General features: G+C 35.2%; 1 protein-coding gene across 1 annotated transcript in view; it reads left to right on the top strand.

Moving 5' to 3' along the window:
- LOC128210568 (sialin-like) overlaps positions 1-24,766 on the top strand; it is a 28,500-nt gene extending 3,734 nt beyond the window's left edge. The window contains exons 3-12 of the mRNA XM_052914919.1: positions 620-859; positions 1,869-1,956; positions 3,564-3,659; positions 4,477-4,613; positions 9,572-9,721; positions 10,414-10,546; positions 12,999-13,149; positions 13,831-13,921; positions 14,797-15,005; positions 24,421-24,766. Of these exons, the coding sequence (XP_052770879.1) occupies positions 620-859; positions 1,869-1,956; positions 3,564-3,659; positions 4,477-4,613; positions 9,572-9,721; positions 10,414-10,546; positions 12,999-13,149; positions 13,831-13,921; positions 14,797-15,005; positions 24,421-24,766 (1,641 nt within the window). The remainder of the gene's footprint in view (positions 1-619; positions 860-1,868; positions 1,957-3,563; positions 3,660-4,476; positions 4,614-9,571; positions 9,722-10,413; positions 10,547-12,998; positions 13,150-13,830; positions 13,922-14,796; positions 15,006-24,420) is intronic.
- Positions 24,767-26,020: the final 1,254 nt, after the last annotated feature.

Raw genomic sequence — 26,020 nt, 5'->3', positions numbered from 1 at the left:
GGATTAAGAAACAGTTCTGAATGATCAGCTGCAATTGGGGTCAATTGGGAAGTATAAAACACTTATCCGGAGCTTGATAGTGTGTAAGTTGCTTTAAAGTCAAAGTCTGAGTCTGTCTCTTATGGAATGCCGTTAGGGCCATCGCCTGTGAATGTGTTGATCTGAAATGCGATACTCAAAAGAACGATGATGTGAACGCGACATCACGAAACTACGAAAGTACGATGGTGAAAACACGATAGTTTATCACATTATCATCATCGTACTGTCGTATTATCGCGTTTTCGTTATCGTACTGTCGCGTTTTCATCATCGTACTGTCGCGTTTTCACCATCGTAGTTTCGTGATTGCGCATTTTCATCATCGAACTATCGAGTATCGCGTTTTAGATCAACACACTCATAGGCGATGGCCCTAACGGCATTCCGTAAGAAACATATTGAACGGCATAGTGTCTAGGAAGGAAATTGGAGTGAGGTTGCTACATTTACTTTATTGTGTAAATTCTCATACAGTCTTCTCATTGGAAGAAATTATCATGACCATCTACCACTTTGTGTAAATAATTTGCAAAATACTAATCGATTCATTTTTTTGTCCTTCTCCCGTCTAACTTAGGATGAGGGTGATCGATTTGACTGGGACAAGAAAACCCAAGGTCTGATACTCGGCTCCTTTTTCTGGGGCTACATCGCCACCCAGTTACCAGGTGGATGGCTGGCGGGTCGGTTTGGCGGCAAGCACCTGTTCGGCTTGAGTATGCTGGTGTGCGCCCTCGTCACCCTGATCATGCCATTCGCCGCTCGCACAAGCGTCATCTTCCTCCTCGTGCTCCGGGTAATTGCTGGCCTCGGACAGGTAATGATTGTTAATTTATAACGATTGTATTTCGGTCACAAGCCATAATCGAAACATTCATTTCTATAATCTAGTGTATTCATATACAATTTTACATCTACAGTCGAACCCCGTTGGCTCGAACTCCCAGGGACCGGCGAAAATACCTCGAGCCTCGGAAAACATGAGCCAAGCGGGATTGATTACCTTCAGTTCTAAGAAATCGGCCCTTTACATCAATCAAGTCGAGCCAACGAGGAATTCGAGCCAAGCGAGTTCGAGCCAACGGCGTTCTACTGTATAACTCAAAGAAATAATCAATTTATCGATTATCATCAAGTGCAGATTTTCCACAGTAATCGACCATCGTTTATTCCCTTTACCGATTTACAAAACTTGCTTACTTGTGCATGACTTCAATAAATTAAATGTTCGTTATGTAATAAATATAGAACGAGTTTGTTCAAAGATGTCATCTTACAGGCGTATGAAGCCGTTTCGCTTGGACGAACACCAATTTTGTCCGAGGCGAAGCTAGTGCTAGTGAAACGGTTTCTTACGTCTGTAAGAGGACACTTTTGAAGAAAAAACAGTATCTGTATCCGACTTATACGACGATTAGTATATTGCATATGTAAGTGAGCAAATAAATGCATTAATAAATCAATACATATAGATTTATAAATAGATAAATAGAAATATGTTTCCTTAACATAAACATTAGATTATTATCATGGCCTTTCTTAAATACAATGTATCGACTAGTGAGTTACTCGGCATTCTCGTGCACGGTCCAAACCGCACCAAAATTCTGACATGTGACATACGATGAAGGATTTGACATTAAAATGAATGCTACGTTAGACTAAAACAACAAAAAATTCCGACAACGAGAATGAACCAGAATAAATATGCTTTAAATGCGATGGTTTTTGCAGATTTACACACGGAGATTTAATAAACCATTATGTGCTTAAATGATTTCAAACTTTATTTTTGATATGGTGTGTATTGCGTGTTGTGTTACCAGGGCGTTGTATGGCCGTGTATGCAGACGCTTTTTTCCAACTGGGCACCGCCATTAGAACGCAGCAAACTCAGTGGATTTGTGTATGCAGGTAACGTCAGTTACTCAACTATTTTATATGGCAAAGTCAGTGAGGATATAGTTTGCTTGAATAAGTCAATGTCGTCTGAGATTTTAAACACATATTAAAGTTTTAATAATAAGTATGATAACATCTCTGTCTATACGTATATATATAAACATTTAAAGCTGCACTCTCACAGATTTACCGTTTTGACATTTTTTATTTACGCACATAAATAACGTTTCATGGGTTTTTCTGCATAAAATATACATTTTTAAACTATTTTTTATCAGCAGTCTTATATCACTGGTTTCCATGCATTTACGCAAGTATTGGCACATTCCAACTTTAAGACATTTTTTTTAAAAGTTGTCAAAACAGCCAATATGTGAGAGTGTAGCTTTAATGTCATTTACAAAGATATGCCAGTAAGTGAGGTGTAATACGATTTAAAGTACATATCGTTCACTCAATAGATCCAGGGTAAAACCATTGTTAAGGTCATATTATGCTAACATTTTAAATGTGTGACAATACTTATTTTTATCAAGGAAATGGAGTCTTCTCTGACTCATCTTTTTTTTCAAAGACTGCCCATAAGGCTTTATTATCTCTACGTTTATATATCAGTTTCTGAATACAACTTTAAAAGTTTAAAGCAACCTTACTTGCTAACTTGTGGCTAGACAAGCCCTCTTTACTGCACTCCGTCTGCTTAATTTGCAAACGCGTGTTCTTTGACAAAACCGAGCATATCGTGTTTGCTTGTCCGTGTACAGCAGCTGTACGCGATAGTTTTTATTGTGATATAAACATGGTATTTGGTCAACATGTCGGATCCGACTTAGCTAAAAAAGATTCGACAATTTTCAGAGATTTTGTTTTAGGGAGCAAGTACATACAAAATGAAGACTATAATCAATTGCTGTTATGCAAGCTCAGTTTTCGTTATGTAAAATGCGTTCAATGTATACAGTACCTTCGATAGTGTTTAAATAATACTGAAACAGTGGCATTTGTGCATATATTGCGTTAGATGGTTATGTTAATATTGTATGGTCATGCAATTGCTGTTAGTTTGTCATAAATATTGTGTTTGACTTGAACCCATTGTATACATGTATGTATTACTCTCATGCTACTTCTTGCATGGATTAACTTTTTCTACTGACATATTTAAACATGCTTATATATATTACATTGCGTTCTAATCTCCCACGCGGAGGATTTATTGAAATAAATGAATGAATGTAGGGTAGGTAGGTAGAAAGGATGTCATTTGTAGATATCTTATTAAAACAAAGACTGTGTCAAAGGCAGTATTGTCTTAAATAGGATGTCATATCTAGCTGTCTTCACAAAAACTGTCTATCATGTAGAAGTGTCTAAACAAAGGATGCCAGCTATAGCTATTTTAGCCAAAGAGTGGCTATAATGCGGTATTGTCAATAAATAGGACGGCAGATGTAGCTATCTTATGAATGACTATAAGGCCGTATTGCCTATGAATAGAATGTCATATTTAGCTATCTTCACCAAAGAATGTCAATGCAACTGTTGTGACGATGCAACTGATTTCATATGAAGCTATCTTCACCGAAGAATGTCTATAAGGTTGTATGTTCTTTATACAGGATGTCAGATCGGGATCATGGTCACGTTTCCTCTGTCTGGAATGCTGTGTGAGGAAGGATTTGACGGAGGCTGGCCATCCATCTTCTACATACTTGGTATTGTACCTATTCATGAACTTCAGTCACTGTTATTTGATGTATTTATTCTTGTACAGAATCCTTGACACTTTCTGGGCGTCAACACCTTAGTTGCTTCTCGTGGCCTTTTTGGCATGTTAATAACATTTGGTACCAAATCTAGGAGCTTTGTTATGGTATGGAGAAGAAACCCTAATCCTGTGTTTAAAAGAAATATATGAAATGACCTGAAACTAACGGATTCTTGATTTAAAACAGTCCGAAGGGTAAGACATCTTTAAATAAGACTGCGTTTCGTTGTTTATACCCCATGCATAAAAATGGTATAAAAAGTTACCAGTATCGTACAATATAATACGTATCTGCTATGTACAGGTGTCCGCAGTTTTCTATCACGTGTCTGCTATTTGCAGGTGTTTTGGTGTTCTATCAAACATCTGTTATGTACAGGCGTTCATAGTTTTCTATCGCCTATCTGCTATTTTCAGAAGGTTTTTGTATTACATGCATATCACGTATATGCTATTTGAAGGTGTTTTGGTGTTATATCAAACATTTGCAAACTGCAGGTGGTCGCAGTTTTCTATCACGTTTCTGCCATGCTCAGATGATTTTGGTATTGGATCACGTTCCTGCTATGTGCAATTCACCACAGAGATCTATCACGTATCGGCTTTATGCAGATAACCACAGTTTCCTCTCACGTTCCTGCTATATATGTACAGCGGCCGCGGTGTTATGTCGAGTGTCTGTTATGTGCAAATACCTTGACATTCTATCTGATTCTCGAATGTGCTATGTGCCGTAGTGATCATCAGGTTAATGATTCTTTCAGGTGGTGTTGGTGTTCTGTGGTTTGTTGCCTGGACGGTGATTGTGTCCGGTTCCCCTGCTGACCACCCCCGCATATCTGACCACGAGAGGGAATATATCACCAACAGCCTGCGGCAGGACATTGATGTCACCAAAAAGGTATTTATATTTTATACATACTATGAAAGATAAAACAAATCTTTATTTAATCTCGTGACTAACTAAAATTCCGATATTGTTAGTTCTAATACTAGCATTATCTAACTCAGAGTTTACTGTATATAAACTTTATAAAGACCAGTGGATCCCTTCAGGGTCGAGCATGCTTTTCTCGGAAGGGATCTGTTGGCCTTGTTTGACGTCGCACGTTACAAATCGTGGCAGCGGTGGGATATTAACTGCCGGACCGGACTTGCCTTACCCATGAGAGTTCCAGACCTGGGGTCGTGATTACGAACAGTCTCAAGTCCAAGTCTAGACTCAGACTCAGAAAAGCATTTTCATAAAGGAAGAAAAAAATCATATTTATTTCATTTCTTTTACAAAATGTAGGTATATATTAGTAAAATTATCAAATAGCAATATGTTTCAGCATGTTTTACCATGAATGCTCTGATAAAAAGAATATTACAATGAAATGAAATTTTGCAATAATGAGTCTTGAGTCTGAACTCAGACTTGAGACTGTTCGTAATCACTGCCCCAAGACTCTGGACGAGTTCTCTGGTTTAAACATATTTTATTGCATGACAATACATTTACACATTATATGATGATGATAACAACAAAGAAAAAGAAACAGTGCAATGCAACAAAGCTTACGTTCATATAAAGGGCATGCAAAGGGATTGGGCCACGAGTTTTTCCAACATCAGTTACGGCCCTTTCCCAAAATGTCACATGAAAAGCAAAAATGATTACGTTGTAACATAAACTATGAAACCAAATGTAATATTTCATGCATTTATGTAATGTTCATATACATAGGATTAAGAATAATGTGTCAAATAACTACGATACAAAAGATTGTAAATAATAAATCGTATAATGCAATAAATAATAATAATAATAATAATAATAATAATATGATAATAATAACAACTTTATTTAACGAAGGTTACATACTAAGTGTACAATCATTACAGACATACTACTTATTTCCAGCATGGCCTTCACACAAAAAGTATTACAAAAACACATGTACTATACATATTAAGCAACATACAAAACATACATTCACACTATCACTATCATACATTTCTTCGACAAACACAACTCAGTTTAATATGATGATTATAAATTGCAATAATTTCATACTGTAAATAATGTAGATATATTCAGTAAAACCACATTCAATCAATATATTTACATATTTGGTAGTATCCATTACAAGTTGTTGCAAGAATGTCATATACGTACATTAACACAATTCATGTAAACAATGAACTATTTATTATAATGTGATTTAAATAAAGTGTCAAGATTTTTTGTTCATGTGATAAAATTATTTTGCCAATAAGTAGCCTTTTAATGCATGTTTAAAGGCTGGTAGCTTATCTTGACATTTTATGTATGTAGGAAGATTATTCCAAATTTTCATTGCTTTATAGGCAATTGTATTTTTGATATAGTTTGTTCTAGGTTTTACAACAAAAAGATCCTTGTTTTCTGAAGAACGCAAGTTATAGTGCTCATTTTTGGCAAATGTTAACAATTTTGTGAAGTACGAAGGAGTCAAACAATTCATGCTTTTGAAAACAAGTAATGAGAGATGATAATAGCACCTGTCTTCAAAAGATAGCAACCCAGACTGTTTGAACATGTTTCCACAGTGGCTAGTTCCCGACTTCATTATTAGCTTAATCGCTCTTTTCTGAATGTTAGTGATTTTTGTGGTATCTGAGGAATGTGTAAGTCCCCAGACACTACAACAGTACTCCATGTTTGACATGATATATGCATTATAATACAATGATTTCATCTCGTCTGTTAAATAATATGCTATTCTTCTTAAAAGTGCCAATTTTGAATTAAGCTTATTCACTACAGTCTTAACATGTGTATGCCATGACAATGTCTGATCAACATGCACCCCGAGGACCTTTTGACATTTCACGTTTTCTACTGACAATCCATCTATTGATAGTTCAAGTTGCAATGCATGTTTTGCCTTATAATTAGTACATAGAATCATACATTTGGTTTTTGATGGATGGATTGACATATTATTTGTCTCACACCAACAGCTCACACTATTAAGACTTTTTTGTAGATCTGACTGAATGCTCAATATACTTGGACCTATTTTGTATAACGTGGAATCATCTGCATATAAGTCAATACATGAATTGGAAGAAATTAATGGCATATCATTAATGTATATTAGATAAAATAATTAAATAATTAATATTAAATAATAGATGAAGTAGACGTTTAGCTAAGTGTAAAAATAAGATTGAAGAGAGAGAGCTAGAGATATCAAGAGAGAAAAAGTGAAAGATGGGAGAGAGAGGTGGAGTGCTCCTTGTGCTTACTGTGGAGTGTCTAAGAAGCGATTACTGTACTTTATATAGTGGTGCACTTTCGTAAATAATACAACATTATCATAATTAGAAAGGTTAGACGATCCGAAAAGTAGTTTGTTAGTGCTCAGAGGATGAAATTGTCTAGTGGTACGAAAAAGTCTCTGCCTTTCGACTATAAATAGTGAGCAGTTAAAGAAGTAATGTTCGGCATTTTCTTCGGTATTACAGTGACCACATAACGTAGAGTCTCTGTAGTGATTATTAAACAAGTCTGAATTGAGATCACTGCAGTTATTTCTTATGCGTGCATGATAAACCGACCAGCGGCGTTCTCCACAGACAAATAACGATGGAACATCAGGCCCTTTAAACCTTTGTTGTAAATTGCGCTTGAAAGACGAGAGTGAAGGCGAGTGTCTTGTGTCTACATCGAGTTTATTCCACAATGAAATGGCAGAAGGAATTGTTGAACGACTGTAGATTTCTAATCTCCTATTAAAGACCCAACATCCGATTAGACTATCGGATGTAAATGAGCTATAGAAGAGGGGTGGCTTATCAGTTTGGGTCAGTACTTGTGATGTATTAATAGCCAAAGAATGTAAACAAACATAACCCATATCTGAGTGAGTAGCTACTTTGTTGGAATGCTTTCAGATGTTGTAAGATAATTGATATATATAGGGACTCAATTAACTGACTAATTATATAAGAAAGCATTTACAACTTTGGCCTAGAAATGTTCCAAAATGTGAAGTCTTTAGCCCTGACCAACTGACCCATGCCAATAGGAACAGTTCATATATTGAATGGGTGGTATTTCTTTTGAAGTAAAATAGCATTTTAATATTAAGTGTTTTTATTGCTTTAAAACGTAACACTCAAATCTACAATCTATGTTCTTGAACATTTTCAAAGAAAGGTTAATTTATATTGACACAATTTTTCATAATAACTACAAAAAATAATTTGTGTTTAAGCGACCTACCCTATTATATTTCAATAGGAAAGTTTATTTCTGGCGGGATGATTTTGGCTCCATTTTATTGCTGTCACAGTCATTCTTCTGGATATCATCACATTGAATATGGATGAAAATAAGCAGTTTGATCTGTTAATTTTATTAAACGAGGAGCAAAAATTAACCATTGAAGCATTATTCAATCACAATAATTGGGATTTTGTTAAAATTTACAAATAAATGGACGTGAATGAACAGGCAAAACAACAGGATGTGTTCCATAATAATTTAGAATATGAACATCAGCTGAGAATACATTGCCATCGACATCAGAGGGAGCATTTTAAAAAATTATATAATATTCATGAAAATGAGAAACTGATGAAAATGATGTTTAAGATGGAACATGTACACAGTGTTTAAGTTCACTATGTGTGACAACACGTGAACAGGCAAGGCTCGGTGAAGAGTCAACACATGAACAAAATAGAACAGTTTGCATGCAGAGTGAGATATAAAAAGTTCTTGTCAATGTTAGATCACAGTAATGCATGAAACCATCAAAAGTATTAAAAACAGAAAGCTAGACTAATGCAAGGGACAATGTTGATTTGACAGTATTCAGAATGCGAAGAGAAATAATGCCAAGATGTGTACTTGAATTGGTCTGAGGCCAAAAAAAATACGATCCCATTCGTATCATAATGATATCACTGTGTTATATTCACTGGAATTTTATTGTCCCTGTTGTGGGAAAAAATGCAGCTAAACTCAGTAAGTTTATATGCATGCCATTTACATTATTGAAAATCTGATTCTAGATAGACCTGTCTAACATGTGCTCTTGTTTACAAACAGAAGATCACATGATCAAGCCAATTTGTTAGCTCCTCCTACAATATTCAAATTTTGAAATTGAAGATATGCATGTCTTATTATCAAGACCATTTTTAACATAAAACTATGATTTATGTATACATATTGATGGACACACTTTCAAACTACATGCCTAAATTTTTTTGGGTTGTAATTATTTGATTTAAGGTTTAAATTTTGAAAAATGCTTCCCTGATTTGAAATGCTTTCAAAAAACAGGGGAAAACACCCACCCGCCATTATCTTCCTTTTATACCCCAGTTGGGTCTTAGTGTTAGTGTTACTAAATTTTCACTGTTTCGTAGATTATAAGGGCTAGAATCATTTACTGTCACTGGGACGAGTTCTCTCGGAGAGGAAAGTAATGAAACGGTCCGCTGTAGGCGGCAGAGTGCGTTCATAGCATAACATTCCGTTATAGACGGAAGTACGTTCATAGTTCGTATGTATACTTGGTTGGAAATATGCGAATTAGCAAAGCCCGGATTTCGTGTGAATTGAGAGTTTACTGCATAAAAAGACCAATGGACCCCCTCAGGGCCGAGCATGCTTTTCTCTGAAGAGATATGTTGGCTTCGTTTGACGACTTAAACATTACTGTATATTATACATCGTCACTTTAGAGCCAGAACTTAAGTTCATATATAAATATAAGCAGATATTGAGTTCGTGCATTTAGTAACGATATAGTACTATGTGTATAATTCTTCAGTTGCATGATTAATAAACATGTATCATTTTCTTCCTTGCCACAGTCTACCCATACTCCTTGGGTGAAGATATGCACGTCACTTCCTGTCTGGGCGATAATCGTCACTCACGCATGCGCAAACTGGGGAACGTACACCTTCATGACAAATATTCCTACTTACATGCAGGATGTGCTCAAATTTAACATCAAAAAGGTATGTTTGTACAAGTGTGAGACATGTGTAAAGGCCTAGTTTTAGTCTTCAATAAGTGACCCCCCCCAAAAAAAAATAAAAAAAAAATAAAAAATGTCATCAATTCTCCGATTGGAATGTTTTATGATAACAATGGGCCCTAAAAGGCACTGAGCGAATAAACGAATACACAGGAAATTGGCCCCTACTGTGACACCAGTGCAATTAGCGGGGCATGCACAGAAGGGGATTATCATGCCAAACATTCCTTAAACTAGACCTTTAATACACAGGTAAAGGTTAATAAGACAAACATTTTTGTGTATTGAATAATCTACTTTAAGATACTTATTTGTCTAAATCACTGTTTCACAGGGGCGGTAACAGGATTTGACGTTAAAGGGGGGGGGGGGGGTAAGTTAAGGGCTTAATCTCCGGACTTGAGCCCCACCCCCTCGGAACCAACATTTTGCAATAAAAGGGTCGGCAGTGGTGCTTGTTTTTTTTGCCAGTATTTATTTTACAATTTCTAGTCCGAAATGTACAAATTTGCTTAAGTCTTAAATATGATAGTACTATTACAGATTTTGCAAATTTCAAATGTTTATAATAAGCATGAAACACTTTCAACGGCTAAACATATCAAACATCACTATATATTCTACTATAATTAGTAGTTTTAAGCATGAATCACACATATACTTGTATTACAGACGGGCTTCTTGTCTGCTCTGCCTTACATCGGGTTTTGGGCCATGACAAACGTGTCTGGTCAGGCGGCCGACTGTATGAGAGCCCGCGGCGTCATGACGACCACCACTGCCAGGAAGCTCTTCAACTCGCTAGGTAAATATGTCGTATCACATATTGAACCTAAGTCGATATTTATTTAGGCAAAAACGAGTTATAAGAGAGGTTGCGGAACACTACGCGTGCGTGTAGCTACATGCACGTTTACAATTTGAGTTTAAGTCGCCTGTGAAATTTACTTATAATTTGTACTAGTAGACACGCTGATACGTGCATAAATAACTTAACTCGTGATATCGTACTTGTAATTTTTACACTGAACACACATCTTAATGACGTACACGTACACATACCCTTAGCCCTTACAAGAAGTGCATTGCTACCTTTCTATAGAAATATTAGTATACAAAGTTAGTGGCTAGCCATAAGCGAGTCATCACAATGGTTGCCTGCAAAGGGAGCTGACTGCTTATTTGTCATAGGTGGTCAATTTTAAGTGTTATCATTCTTCTTTGTATTTTTTTTTGTGCTAATCAATGTCTTTTCTTATCAATTATTTCTTAAATCTGTTTTAAAACAGGATATTTTAATGCTCTTCAATGTGAGCAAAAATCTTCAGTAAAAATGAAAAAAAATAACACCTGAGTAATTTAGGAATTTGCGCCATTACATAATTATCTCCCTTTCACCGTAGGACCTGGAGTGATATGATGTAAAAACTTGTTGCTTCCCTTGCTTTGTATTTTGCCATGCGTTTCATAAATAATTGTAATGTAACATGCTAAAATAACATAACATGCTAATTAATTAATAACATGCTAAAAGTTGTTACAATTATTAAAAGGTTCATCTTCGACTATTTGCCTCGTGTGGTTTCTTATTGGCGTTGTTATATATTTGGCAAATAATGGACTTTCCAAAAGTAAAATTGCATGGTTATTGCAAATAAGTCAGTCTGGTATTAGCAAATTTCTTAAAAATGCACTCTCACAGATTGAACGTTTTGACAAGTTTTTTTTTATTTTTTGTCTTGGAGGGAGCCAATTTGTGCGAAAATCCATGTAAACAAGTTATATAAGACTGCTGACAAAAAATTAGATCGCAGATTTTTATATTTAAGTTCAAAAATTGATAATTTACGCATTTTGCTTAAACCGTTAGTAACGGTTTAAGCCATAAAACATTAATTTTCAAACGGAAATATAAACATCTATGATCTGATTTTTTGTCAGCAATCTTATATCATTGGTTTACAATTATTTATGAAAAGAAAATGCTGTTTCAAAGACAAAAAAAAAGTTGTAAAAATGGTATATCTGTGAGAATGCAGATTTAAGAGGTATACTAGTATAGCTGTGTGAAGTTAGCTAAACATACGACATTGGTCATTGGACATTCAAAATCGAATGTCGTGCCAGCACAACATTCGATTTTGAAAGTCCAATGTCCAATGTCGTGCCAGCGCGACTTTCACTTTTGAATGTCCAATGTCCAATGTCGTGCCAGCATAACATTCCATTTTGAATGTCCAATGTCGTGCTGGCACGACATTCGTTTTTGAATGTCCAATGTCCAATGTCGTGCCAGCACAACATTTTATTTTGAATGTCCAATGTCCAATGTCGTGACAGCACATCATTCGATTTTGAATGTCCAATGTCCAAGGTCGTGCCAGCACGACTTTCACTTTTGAATGTCCAATGTCCAATGTCGTGCCAGCACAACATTCGATTTTGAATGTCCAATGTCGTGCTGGCACGACATTCGTTTTTGAATGCCCAATGTCCAATGTCGTGCCAGCACAACATTCACTTTTGAATGTCCAATGTCGTGCCAGCACAACATTCGATTTTGAATGTCCAATGTCCAATGTCGTATGTTTAGCTAACTTCACACAGCTTACTAGTATAGAGGAATTTAGCAGTTGAACTTCATGACTGAACTCTTTAGAATCTTAATTCTGTTTGCAATAATACACAAAACTGGCAATCAATTTAAACTTGGATTAATAAATACAAGCTAAAAACCTACATTTAATTAATGATATAATTCAAAGTTGTGCAAACTTCTACTGATGTACCGGCATACATCCGAGGTTGTTTTCAATAAAAATGGCCGAGGTCAGTTCCGATTGCAATTTTTTGTGTGCAATAAAGGCATTTGAATGTTTGCTGAAACGTCCATTACGCAACAAATTATGTTTGATTAAGCTGGACAATGTTGGCATATTTCTGATTTTAAAGAAAATGAGCGGATATTAAAGACCACATGCAACTAATGCAAAGATACTAACTTTATTCAACCCAGAATCCAGAAATGATAAATGGACCTTTATAGCATAAGCATTGCAGATAAAAACAAACTGCACACATGTTTGTCGCCAAAAAGCTCTTCAGAGCTCATGTAACATGTTTATTATTGCAATGTAAACAATATTGTCAAGTGAGCGTTTATCGCCCAACATATACTGTAAAAGTGATAATACTAAATGAACATGCATAAGCCTTAATAAAATGAAACTTCATGTATTCGCAACTTTTCTACTCAGGAACTCTTTTACCGGCGGTGTTCGTGATTCTGACAGGCCATATGGGCGAACGGCCGGAAGTGGCCGTAGCCATGCTGACCCTGGGTGTTGCCATGTCTGGATGTCAATACGGCAGTGGATTTATTGTTAATCCCGTGGACATCGCACCGAGGTTTGTTTTTCAATATTGCCCAGTGAACAAGTTATTTTCTTCATATTGCAGAAGGTGTTTAGGGGAAACACAGATAAAGTGTTTAGATAGTGTAGCTTTTTTGATTTCGTTAAACAAGTTTTTCGAAATACGTCTGCAATTATTAAACCCTTGCGGAATCTCTTTAGTATATAGATATGTAAACTAACAGGAACACGTCAGAATTTGAATCATTGCCTTATCATTAGGCTGATTGTATAGAACTTTGTTGAAGTTGAAAACGTTGTTAACATCAGTTTTGTTACCTTCAAAACTTAATCATAGTTCTGAACAATCGGCCAGTAGTGTGGCATGTTTCATAAAACATAGAGGTATTGTAAGTCACCATTTGAGGTCAAAGGTCATGAACAAAGAGCAAACTGTCGTTTTTGGTGGCAGCTCGTTAAAATCATGCTGAAGTTATGTTTGCCATTAATAACATTTGCATATAAAACTGGTTATATATAATCAATTGGACACACTGCAAGTGTACCGTAACTCTAAGCCCCAAAAAAGAGTTATATCACTGGATCAAGTAAGAAAACACACAATCATTGACTTGTCCTTTTTGGTTAAAATTTGCCACAAGTCATCATATTAGATGGAAACATACAATGTGTAAGTATACTAATTTATATATTGATGTAAATCGTTCCATTGCAGATATGCGGGCATAATATTTGGCATTTCCAATACGACCGGAACACTGGGAGGATTCCTCGCCCCCATGGCCATTGGTTACCTCACATCGGATGTAAGTTGCATCGTATCCATCTGCAGCGACTAGTCAATATTTTTAAAGGCACCATGTTCAAAGTCAAACACACACTTCGAGAACATACTAAACATTACGTCAAACTGTTTTAGACACATTCGGTAAACTTACATCATTGGTAATTACATCATTGGTAAATGTAAGGATTACAGCCTGCCATGGAATGACCAGTGCTTCTTTAACCCCCCCCCCCCCGCCCTGAGTAAGAACTGTCAGGTAGGTCACGTGTACGGCGCCAGTCGTCCGTTTGCAAACGTGTAAGCGTCAAGAATGATCGTTTTACGTTTTTTGATATGGGCCATCTCGGGCTTAAAACTGGGTCACTAGGTCAAATAACCTTTGTTCACAATGGATGCTGTTTTTTCATCCGATCGTCTTGAAACATGATAAGATTCATTTTATTGATGAAGTCTCTATCTCAATTGTTCAAATATTGATCTCCTTGTTCAAATATTGATCTCATGTTCAAATATTGATCTCCTTGTTCAAATATTGATCTCCTTGTTCAAATATTGATGTTCAAATATTGATCTCCTTGTTCAAATATTGATCTCAATTGTTCAAATATTGATCTCCTTGTTCAAATATTGATCTCCTTGTTCAAATATTGATCTTCTTGTTCAAATATTGATCTCCTTGTTCAAATATTGATCTCCTTGTTCAAATATTGATCTCCTTGTTCAAATATTGATCTCCGATCCAAAATATTATTGGTTATTGGGTAAAGTCTTAGACTACAATGTTTACGTTTTTATCATAAGAAGGTCAGGAAAACGTAAACTTTTTTCATATATCATAGTTATAATAAACCTGCGTTTTAAATAGTGACCTACTATGTCTTATTTCTTTTTCAGCGTACCAGGGAACAATGGCAGATGGTGTTCTACATAGCGGCAGCCATTTACACCGTTGGAGCGATTTTCTACATTATATTTGGCTCAGGTGAAGTTCAACCATGGGCTCTGGATCCCGGCACAGAAGTGGAACTTCCGGTTTACAGGGAACCAGTGGAGAAAAAAAATGACGACAAAACACGGGAACCAGTGCAAGGGGATTCAAACCTGTAGATGAGTGTTGCATGCATATAGTTTTATACAAAGGCTTACCAAAGATGTTATACTTTGCGAGTTACTATTTTGATTTGTTTGTTTTGACAAAATGCTTACATATGCCATTCTGAAAAGTACAGCGTTGATGTTGTTTTCAGAATGTCAATATTCAAGATTGAAGTTTGATTGTTTAACATGAGATGTAAGCTAACTAACAAAAGTCTGGAATCAAACAATGTTTTATACGGATATACTTAAATAAAAGCCAACTTCTTTTAAATTTATTCAAAAGAAAACAATGAACACACAAGTGATAATCATATCATACGTACTTTATATGATAATGTCTCTAAACTAACATATTCATAAAATTTTCACTTTACACATTTGAAATTTTATTCAAGTGTTCTCATATGCATTGAATTCTCAAAACTTCTGTTTGTCATGGTGATAAGATAAAGGACCAATCTGTATCAGAAATATGTTTTGGTAATGCTGATTTGTAAATGTAAATAGCTTGAGCTTTCGGTGCCACAACGTATAACTTTCATTGTTTGTTCTCATAGTGTTACATAGGTTTGAATGTAGAAAGTGTTTAACTTTCAACATTGTCATCGGCCATTGTCCGCCAGTGATAAATAATCCAATATCGTTGTAAGTTATTTAGAATGTTGGGGCCGCATTCAATAACCAACTTAGATTGAACTAAACTTTAAGATTATAATCTAAGTGTTTTGATTGGCCGGCATATTTAGCTGCCCAATAGACTGAGTGGAATCACTGAGTCAAGTCTTACGATAGTATCAATATTGAACACTGGCCCTGATTTTAAAAGTTCATTCAGTTAAGCTAGTTGAAACTGAAACGGAACATGAATCAAATGTCACTGTCACTGGTATCTCGTAGGAGTCGAATGATACTTTTTAACAGGGATGATAAAGCATAGGTCATGTAAAGCAATGCACTTAGGGGCGGATCCAAAATTTGACGTAAGTTAGGGGCACAACCATGTAAAATATGCCACTTCATTAGAACCGAGTTACGGGGTACATGGACACCCCCACGATTATTTTACCAATTTATAGTCATTAATTGTTCATTTTGAGCGTATCTTATTTTTTTCTCCGATATTGACATAACACAATTTTATGCGGGGGAGGGGGCATGCATCGGTATTTGGTGCCCCATTCTAAGTCCGCTCTTAGGGTTGGGGAGGGGGTTGGGTCCGGATGATCCGCTAGTGATATTGTGCAGCAATTGTATCGAGATATAATCCAAGGGCAATAAATCCCAGGGATGATAACATTCAGGCTTAAGCCTGAAATCTTTATTGAAAGCTTTCAGTTTCAGACTATCGTACAGTTGTATGGAGTTAGTTCTTGTTGGACACTTGCATTACAAATAGAAAAAAAGTACCCTTAAAATGGATATAAAATTATAAATGGTTTTGAAAACCTTTCAACAGGTGTCTAAGCCCTTTAACGCTTTTCAAACTAATTTTTCAGGATAGGAGTTTTTGGTCAGTTATAATCCCTGTTTATTTACTTCCAAAGAAATATGTTTTATCAATGTCAACCTTCTTTTCTAACCTCCACTGATTTAAAAGGAAGACAATGTTGGCTAGTTGGTCATCCTTGCCTTCAATTTGTTTTGACAGAAGCTATGTTAAGAGGAATTGCCAATGAAATAACATCAGCCATTCCCTGTTAAAAGGCAATAGACAACCATGTACATCTGCACTCTTGTAGTGTTTGTGTCATCCCATGGAAGCTATGAATCTAGATAGAAAGGTAAAGAATACGACCAAATATACCCTTTTTGGTCAGGAGGATATAAAAGGTCCCCAAGGGAGTAGAGTACTTGAGGAAACTTGTCCCAAGGAAGATATTATAGGAAGTTTAAAACTAAAATCCTTTCTCAATTGGCAGTGGTTTGTCTTGAGTCATGTGTTTTTTTGTATGGTGTGAGAATGACAATTATGAAGAAACCATACACCTAAACCGAGATCTTTTGGACAAAGTGGACCCATTCTTTTCACCTCTTTCATTGAAATACATGTGTACATTTAGAATACAAAACAAACAACGTCAAAGATTATCAATTACATGTAACAATGTAACAAATGCATGTATTTGCATAATTAAATATATTACCTATACAGGGCTATACATACAAATATTAACAGCGAAACGGTTTGGTTTCACACTTTCCTTAAACAACTATTAATTTCTGTTTACATGGCTGAACAATAGGACCTCTAAAGAGACATAACTAACTGGTTTGCTGAGCCTGCTCAAGACAACGGCAATGACACATCAAATAGATGAAATTATGTTATCCTTCCTGTTTACTCTTTCAATATGAATAAGTAACTTTACAATTTGTTTAGTTTCCTCAGTTTCAGATTTGGTAAAGTTTTGTGTACAAGCACACTACGAGTATAATGCTGTTGTTGAAACTCAGAACGTACAATATGGTTAAGCATACTTGATAGCATTTGCAATTATGAATGCAATGCTAGAAAAGTCTTACAGTCAGCTGGTCCCGTAACATAATTTAAGGATTGTTATACCCCCGACAAACGAAGTTTGAAGGGGGTATATTGGAGTCACCCTGTGGTCGGTCGGTCCGTCGGTTTGTCGGTCGGTCCGTTGCAATTTACCTTGTCCGGAGCATAACTTAAAAACTACTGAATGGAATAAAAATAAACTTCATAGAATGGTAGAGCATAATAAGAGGAAGTGCAGTGTACAATAACCATAACTATATTCTTGCTTATTACTGAGTTATTGCCCTTTGTACCTTTTTTTGTCCGGAGTATAACTTCAAAAGTACTGGATGGAATTCATTGGAACTTCATACAATGGTACAGCACAATGAGAAAAAAATATAACTCTATTTTAGCTAATTACTGAGTTATTGCCCTTTATTTATTTTGCTGTCAATTTTTTTTCCAGACATTAACTTGCAAACTACCAGATGGAGTTTATTAAAACTTCATACAATGGTAAAGCACAATGAGAGGAAGTGCAGTGCACAAGAAACATAACTTTATTTCAGCTAATTACAGAGTGACTGCCTTATGTTACTTTTGTCTTGTCCGGAGCATAACTTGAAAACTATTTGATGGAATTTAATAAAACTTCATACAGTGATAGATCATAATTAGAGGGAGTGCAATGTACAGGAACCACAACTCTATTTCAGGTAATTACAGAGTTATTGCTTTTGTTATTTTTTCTTGTCTGGAACATAACTTGAAAACTATTGGATGAAATTTAATAAAACTTCATACAGTGATGGATCATAATGAGAGAAAGTGCAGTCTACAGGAACCGCAATTCTATTTCAGCCAATTACAGAGTTATTACCCTTTGTTACTTTTTTCTTGTCCGGAGCATAACTTGAAAACTATTTGATGGAATTTAATAAAACTTCATACAGTGATAGATCATAATGAGAGGGAGTGCAGTGTACAGGAACCGCAATTCTATTTCAGCTAATTACAGAGTTATTGCTTTTGTTACTTTTTCTTGTCCGGAGCATAACTTAAAAACTACCGGATGGAATGTAATAAAACTTTAAATACAATGGTACAGCACAATGAGAAGGAGTTCAGTGTACATGAATCATTACACTAGTTTAGCAAATTTCAGAGTTATTGCCTTTTTCTGTGTTTTCTTTTGTCAAACTTTTGTCCGGACAGTAACTTGAAAACTATTAGATTGAATTTCATAAAACTTCATACAATGATAAATCATGATGTGAGGCGGCGTTCGGGGGGTAATAATCACCCTCAGTGATAGCTCTAGTTTTGATTATGCACTTATGCTCATCACTGCTATAGTAATTGTTTGCAACACTAGAAGAATTAGTACATTTAGTACAAAAACGAATCGTATTAATTTTAGCATAGCTCTACAACCTAGCCAGTAAATTCTCACCAAAGTTATTTTCATACTCCAGGGATCTGGTGTGGACAATTTGGAAGGCTATTCTCAAACAAGCTTCCTTCTTTATCCCAACAATTTAAGGAATTACATTTAATAATACGATTGCAATTTGAAGTAGGATTTTTTTTATTCATTTTTTTTTAATGTAAGCGGTATCTAAATCAAATTTACATGGTTAATGGAAAAAAAAATGAAGCATCGCTCAAAGGTGCTCTGTTTTTTTATATAAATAATGATATCTGATACATGGTTATAACATGTTACTCACTTATCAAGTCTTAGAATTACAGACACATGTTTCGGATGTTCTTATTTGAAGGGAAGTATCGATTGCTGAGCTCTGATACCTCAGGAAAAATACTGAGAGATATTCCGCAGTTGTCGCTTCATCTCTGACACGTTTCGAATTCCCTCTGCAACAAGAGCTTTGATTCTGTTGATTATGACTTTGTCCACAGGCTGAAATGTTTATCCAAACAAGTCAATTAAGAGTTCAATCATAGTAAATTCCCTTGACCACACTCATTGTATGTAGCCACCATCATAACATGTGTACACAGCTTAAACAAGCTAATTAAAATCACTGAACAACATCATTTTTGGTCCATATACTGATTTAAATATTTCAAGATGATCCATGACGAAATGACTTTTTTGATATTTATAGACAATGATACAATGTGATTCCTATACTTGCCCACTATCAAACCATTTATTAAATATTCTAGAGTAATAAATGAATTCCCAGTTTTACCTGAAATTGGCACATTTGACAAATGCGTTAAATTTAGCTATGAATAATAATTACCAGTGACTTAATATCACTATCAGGTAAGACATCAGATGATGGCTGAAGTGGAAACAAGCTTGTTAAATATCAGGAGAAATTCAACAAATAAAAACATTCAACATTTAGGTTGAAGTGAAATTCATCATCTCCTCTCTCAGAGACATGCCTTGACATATCCTGAATGCTCAAAGATCATAATATAATAGTCGCATACAATTTTATACACTACTATTAACTGTAGTTAGCATACACCATATGCATGCATATAGTTTATATTTTTTTCATCTCTTTTATTGCATTAGTTGAAATAAACAATACAAAATATAATGTAAATCTAAATTAAGGCTAGTTTTATTCCAAGGTGTGTTTTATCACCTGCTTTTAAATTATGAACGTTGCATTCCATTAGTCGAGTTATTTATATAAAGCATATATGAGTATAACTGTAAATACCTCATCATTTAATGAAGTTTCCATTTCCTCAAGTGATTTTCCAAAGGGTTTGATTTTATCATCACTGACATCTTATCTTCTCTTCCACCTGGGTGTGGGCGGGCATCTCATATCTTCTGCAGACTTAACTGACCTTAAAAACAAAAACACAATTACTTATGAAACTTTCATAGGTAAAACAATCTCAGAGATAGACGAGAAAATGAATTTCTTTCATGCTTTACGATGAAATATAGGGTTTTAACAGTGAAATAACAACAGTGAAAATATCAATGTGATATTTTCACTGCAAAATAAGGAGTGAAAATATCAACTTTTAGAACTACTTTTAAATTTCTTTGTTGTTACATGTATAAAACAGAACACTGGACTTCAGTAAATTATGTAAAAAAAATGTAAAATAAAAAACAAAAAAATGTTTTATAAATTTAAATAAATATATAATTGGATTTAAACAACTTACCTTTTATTACCGGTTATCCCGTTTATCAAACATTTTACTGATCTTTGAAGCTAAATGTTCGAACATTTGCTTTCATACCAAACAAATTACAGACAAAAACAACTGTTCGAACATAAATAAAATTTTATATCATCGTTCAAATGTATTTTGAACTGTTAACCGTTGTAGTACGTAAAATGAGCTTCCTGGAGAATTCACACAACAATTGCTAACCTAATATCGGTGCTGAGTGTATTTAGTCCCACGAGGGACGAGTGGGGCAAATTGTAAATTGAATATTGAAATTGAAAAATTAAACATGAAATATTTTGCTGATTTTATTTCAACTACATCGGGTTAGCCGGCCAAGATTGCAAGATTGTCAAATCGGTGGAAGAAGCATGACAAACAATAGTTTCTCATTCGCACTTTTGGTGCCGTTCCATCAGCCTTACAATCATTACAGTACCACACATACTTGTAACAGTTTTGGCAGTAGCCAGCTGGAGGGAAAATGTTCAAAAGTTCATGTCGTTCACAAGGTTCTACGGTAAAGACTCCAGCACAACACAATTGACATTCCCAACAGAACGTTTTAACCCATTTCATTCGGAAAAATATGCCCTGAATTGAGCATATTCGCCGAACTACAGGATGAGTCAACCTGATAAAATATTCAGTTTTACTCAAACGGAAATTGTCTTAGAGATTTCGATAAAATATTGCTTGCACCATTGACATCTCGATGAGTTTTGTATCCACACTTCAAACACCGAAATATCTCGTTACCACCGAGTCCCTTATTGATATCTTTCGATTTTGCTTGAAAAACCTGGGCGAGATCATATTCACCATTCAAGCAAACATTGTCATTGTATACCACAGAAAATTTCAAAAAGATTAATTCTTGTGCTCGAATTGATTTTTCTTTGTACAAAGAGTGTGTGTAAAATACCAAAGCGGCAGGAAAAATATGCTTGAAGTAAAAGTACGTCAACATGATCAATTCATTCCAATCTGTTATATCCTCAGAGATCAAACATTCGTTCACAGTATCACACAGGTTACACCCATCACACCGAGAACAGAACAACAGCATAAAACCATGATACAATTTTGTGTATCCATTCTTGCTAATATCGCATGACGTTACTTTGACGAAATCGCATGTTTCCAGTTTCGGGAAAACTTCCAAAAGCTGGTCTATTCAATGCAAGTATCCCTCCTCCCAATTCAAAAAACATGAAATGAAATTAAATACGACGGATCTAGTATTCATGTTAAAATCCTAATGGGACCTTAACCATGTACGTTTTACTTTTGTGTGTGTAACTGCATCTAAAAATAATGAAAAAAATAATGACAAAAGAAGAAGTTTGTTTCATGATTTATTCATTTCCCGTATAGTATCCTGGTCAAATGAGGTATACCATTGTCTACTGCTTTTTCTATCAATTATCATATACTGTTCTATCCAATGCTGACAATCACTTTCCAATTTTACGTAACATCTTGTACACTGCATTTAGCTTTTTGGCATTAAAACTGTTCCATCGTTCTTTCGGGAAACTCATACACTGTTTCCTCACACTCTTCACACTCTGGGCATATCGACGAAGAACCGTCATTTTCATCAAAAAAGCCTTCGTCATTGTCTGGACAGTTGTGTTTTTGCCCTAAGTATTCCAGAACTGAATAACACTTTCCACATTCAATTAAGCTTGGCTTAGAACATACACAACACGAGGCATTCATGGCTAGCAATCTGAAATTTAAAGACGATAAAGCAGTTATACAATTAGTCTAACAAATAATGAGCTTATATCTGAAAGAACATGGTTGCATTATATTTTACAGAATGTTTAATCATTTATCATACACTAACCATGTATAACACAATGCATAATCCTTTACATATTTTTTCATAGTAAAAGTTGTAAAATATATGAATGACAAATTGTGAAACATCACAAATGAATGATATTTCACTCTTTTATTTCTCAAACTAAATGATGAATGTCAAATCGTTTTATGACATTTAGCATTTGTCATACATTTCACTCTATTATTTGTCAAACCAAAAGGTGAATGTCAAATTATGAAACACAAGCAAAAGTTTACATTTGTTATAATATCAAACATTCAATGTGAAAAGTATTGGCAGTAACGGATATACAAGTATTTACAATAGCATAACAATGTAGCACATTGATAGTAAATCAAAAAACAAATATGAATGAATGCAAGAATTAATATACTTGTTCTTTTCCTTTTTATTTAAACATTGTCATATAATTATATAGATCAACCTAGCTGTTGACGTAGCTTAAGGCTTGAGTTTTTCCCCGTGCACCATTATTTGGTGTGTCGTCTTGCTTCCTCTTCTTTAGTCGCCGAACGATTTTTGAGCAGCTCCTAATGGTTTAGTATGAATCCTTTATGTCTGATATATATGATTTTTGCCCAAGATCATACTATTTTTCTCATCAGATAATCGTTTTAGGCAGCCATTTGCTTGAAAATCTGGCAACCAAGTATCATGTTGCCCTGCCGTTGAATTATAGTCTTTCAGACATTGTACATTTTTGCCACGCTGTTCGAGGGTTGTTTCGGGTGGCATCCAGCTTCAAGGAATTCTGTACTTGTAAACAGAAGAGGCGCGAATTGGTAAAATCGAATGTTATCTGATTTCATTGAATGAAAACTTACTGACATCAGCATTCTTCAGTGTGTACAGTGCCCTTGACATATCATTGTATATGCTACAACCCGATATCGGCGGTGAGTGTGTTTAGTCCCACGAGGGTATTGTAAATTTGAAATTGAAAATGAAAAATGAAATGAAAATGAAAAATGAAATTTTCTTGAAAATGAAAATTGAAAATGAAAATTGAAAATGAAAATTAAAATCGCTAACCCTAGCTCGTATACCTACGCAAGGTCAAAACAACATCACAAATCATCAGAAAAAAATGAGCGTCTTGGTGTCAGATACAAAAACAAAGTAATTTATTTCAAGTTTTTATTTTTTATTTTGTGAAACAAGATAATTGTCATGTGTATACAATCAATCGAAAACTTTCTTCATCCACGTCAGGTGAGCAGGCCAAGATTTGGATTGTTGAAGTAACATTTCAAACAATTGTTTTTCATCAGGACTTCAGGCGGAGTAGAAATACGTTTGTATGCAGTACAGTAGAACACATATTTGAAACAATTTCTGCAGTACCAATCCCCCGGGAAGATATCTCTTAGCTCATGACGCTCACAAGGCTCTACGTTCCAAACCCTTGCATAGCATAGTTGACATTCCCAACCGAACCTTTTGAAATAATCATTGTACTGTAGTCCAGCAAACCCAACGATGTCAGTATATCGTTTTGCCATAGTAAGTGAAGTGTGAATAATACAGTCTCCACTGTATATAGTTTGAAGTGCTCAAAAAAGCGTATACATTATTTCTCGAACTTGCATTCGTCAACTTTGCTAACCAATGTTAGAAATTTTAGCTAACTAGCGTATTGCGGTTGTCTACGGCATAACTGTGTGAATCAGAACGGGTAGTGTTTGAATGATTAACACAGTTCACATTTCCATGTAAATGAAATAAACAGAAAGCAAAAATACAAATAATTGTTTACGATTTAATCATAAATTTGATATTTTCCAATAACAACAGTTCTACAAAAATAGCATTTACTAGTTTTGATTGAACATACATGACAAGTCAAATGGCCACAAGGCGTAAACACAATACACTTTTTGTTTGTAACACATCCTTCTTTTCATAGTCCAGGCAGCTCTGCCATCAGGCTAACCCAGTCTGACATGTCCACAGAAATCTGTTCGTTCTGTTCGTTATGTAAAGTGACATTCTTTATGGGTGATATGGGTGATATCGGTCTCATCGTCGGTGCCACACTCTGCTGTAGTGCTGCAGCCACCAAATCAAACTTTGGTGGTAGAATAGAGCTCAGCTTTTTCGCGGTCAGCTTCTTCGCGGTCAGCTTTTTCGCGGTCAGCTTCTTCGCTGAGGTCGGCTTCGCTAAGGTCGGCTTCGCTGAGGTCAGCTTTGCTGATGAGGTCGGCTCAGCTGAGGTCGGCTTCGCTGATGAGGTCGGCTTCGCAGGTGCATGATTTAGTAACATCTCTATTATATTTCTAATTTGAATTAAAAGTTCTCTCTTCAACATTTCTGCGTTTCGTTCTGGTAAGTTCCTGAGGACTTCTGATATATTCATGATTGTTTCAATCCATGGCATGAATTGCGTTGACTTTGACGTCGCTTTCATTTGATATTTTTAGAGCTTCGAGGTATGTATGCTTTATCTTCAACATACAGTGAATGATGAATATATGAGCTAGTTGCTTTATATACTAGACGCATATGTCTTCCTAGAGGTCCGTGCTGATATCACAGACATGAAAAATAAATAATAAATACTCATAATGTGTGTTTGTTTGTGTTTGCGTAAAAATCACTTAATTGCTATGAGTGATAAGCACAGTTCACCTTACCGGAAAATGAAATATTCAGAAAGCAAAAATACAAATAATTGTTTACGATTTATCCATAAATTTGATATTTTCCAATAACAACAGTTCTACAAAAATAGCATTTACTAGTTTTGATTGAACATGCATGACAAGTCAAATGGCCACAAGGCGTAAACATAATACACTTTTTGTCCGTAACACAAATTTGACAAATGTTTTTTTCATCGTTTTGAAGTTGCAACTCCTTTTAGATTTTTGTCTCTCTGCTAAGATGATTGCAAAGAAGATCTCCTAGCGTTAATAATTTTCGAAATACTTGGATACCGATCGGATTTCGGATAAAATGTCAATAGCCTTCTCCCTGCAACAACGTTCTGATATTGTGTTCAACTCAATTCTGTAGTTTTTTAAGTCACGTTTCATTTTCCTTGCCAGTTGTATCACCTCTCCAGATCTAATTTCTGGTTGGCTCATCTTGCTTGGAGTTTTTTTTGATGAAACTATTTTGTGAAGTGATTTTACAATTTTACGAATTAGTTGCGAAAGTTTTCTCAAGACGCCAGATACGTGTCTGCTGTTGTTAACTACGATAGTCTTCATGTGCAACAATTGTGTTTCACTGTGTTGCATATGATCTGCCAACTGTTTTACCAAGTTTAAAGTTGCGTCTGACATGGTTGACATCAACTGAATAAATGAATGATACTCGAGTTATAAGAGCTAACAATTATAATGCAATAATAACACTGAACTATTTTGTTTCTACCAATATGCGAAGGATTACAATTTTGAAAAAAAATCATACCATTTTTGATAACATGAAATGAAATCAAAAATTGCTTTATCGTGAACTTGAAGTGATCACTCCCGTTTGAATAACAATTGATCATTTCT

Source organism: Mya arenaria, chromosome 12 (assembly GCF_026914265.1).
Source record: "Mya arenaria isolate MELC-2E11 chromosome 12, ASM2691426v1".
Taxonomy (NCBI): Eukaryota; Metazoa; Mollusca; class Bivalvia; order Myida; family Myidae; genus Mya; species Mya arenaria.
The sequence above is the reverse complement of the archived record's forward strand: the minus strand, read 5'-3'. Positions and strand labels throughout refer to the sequence as shown.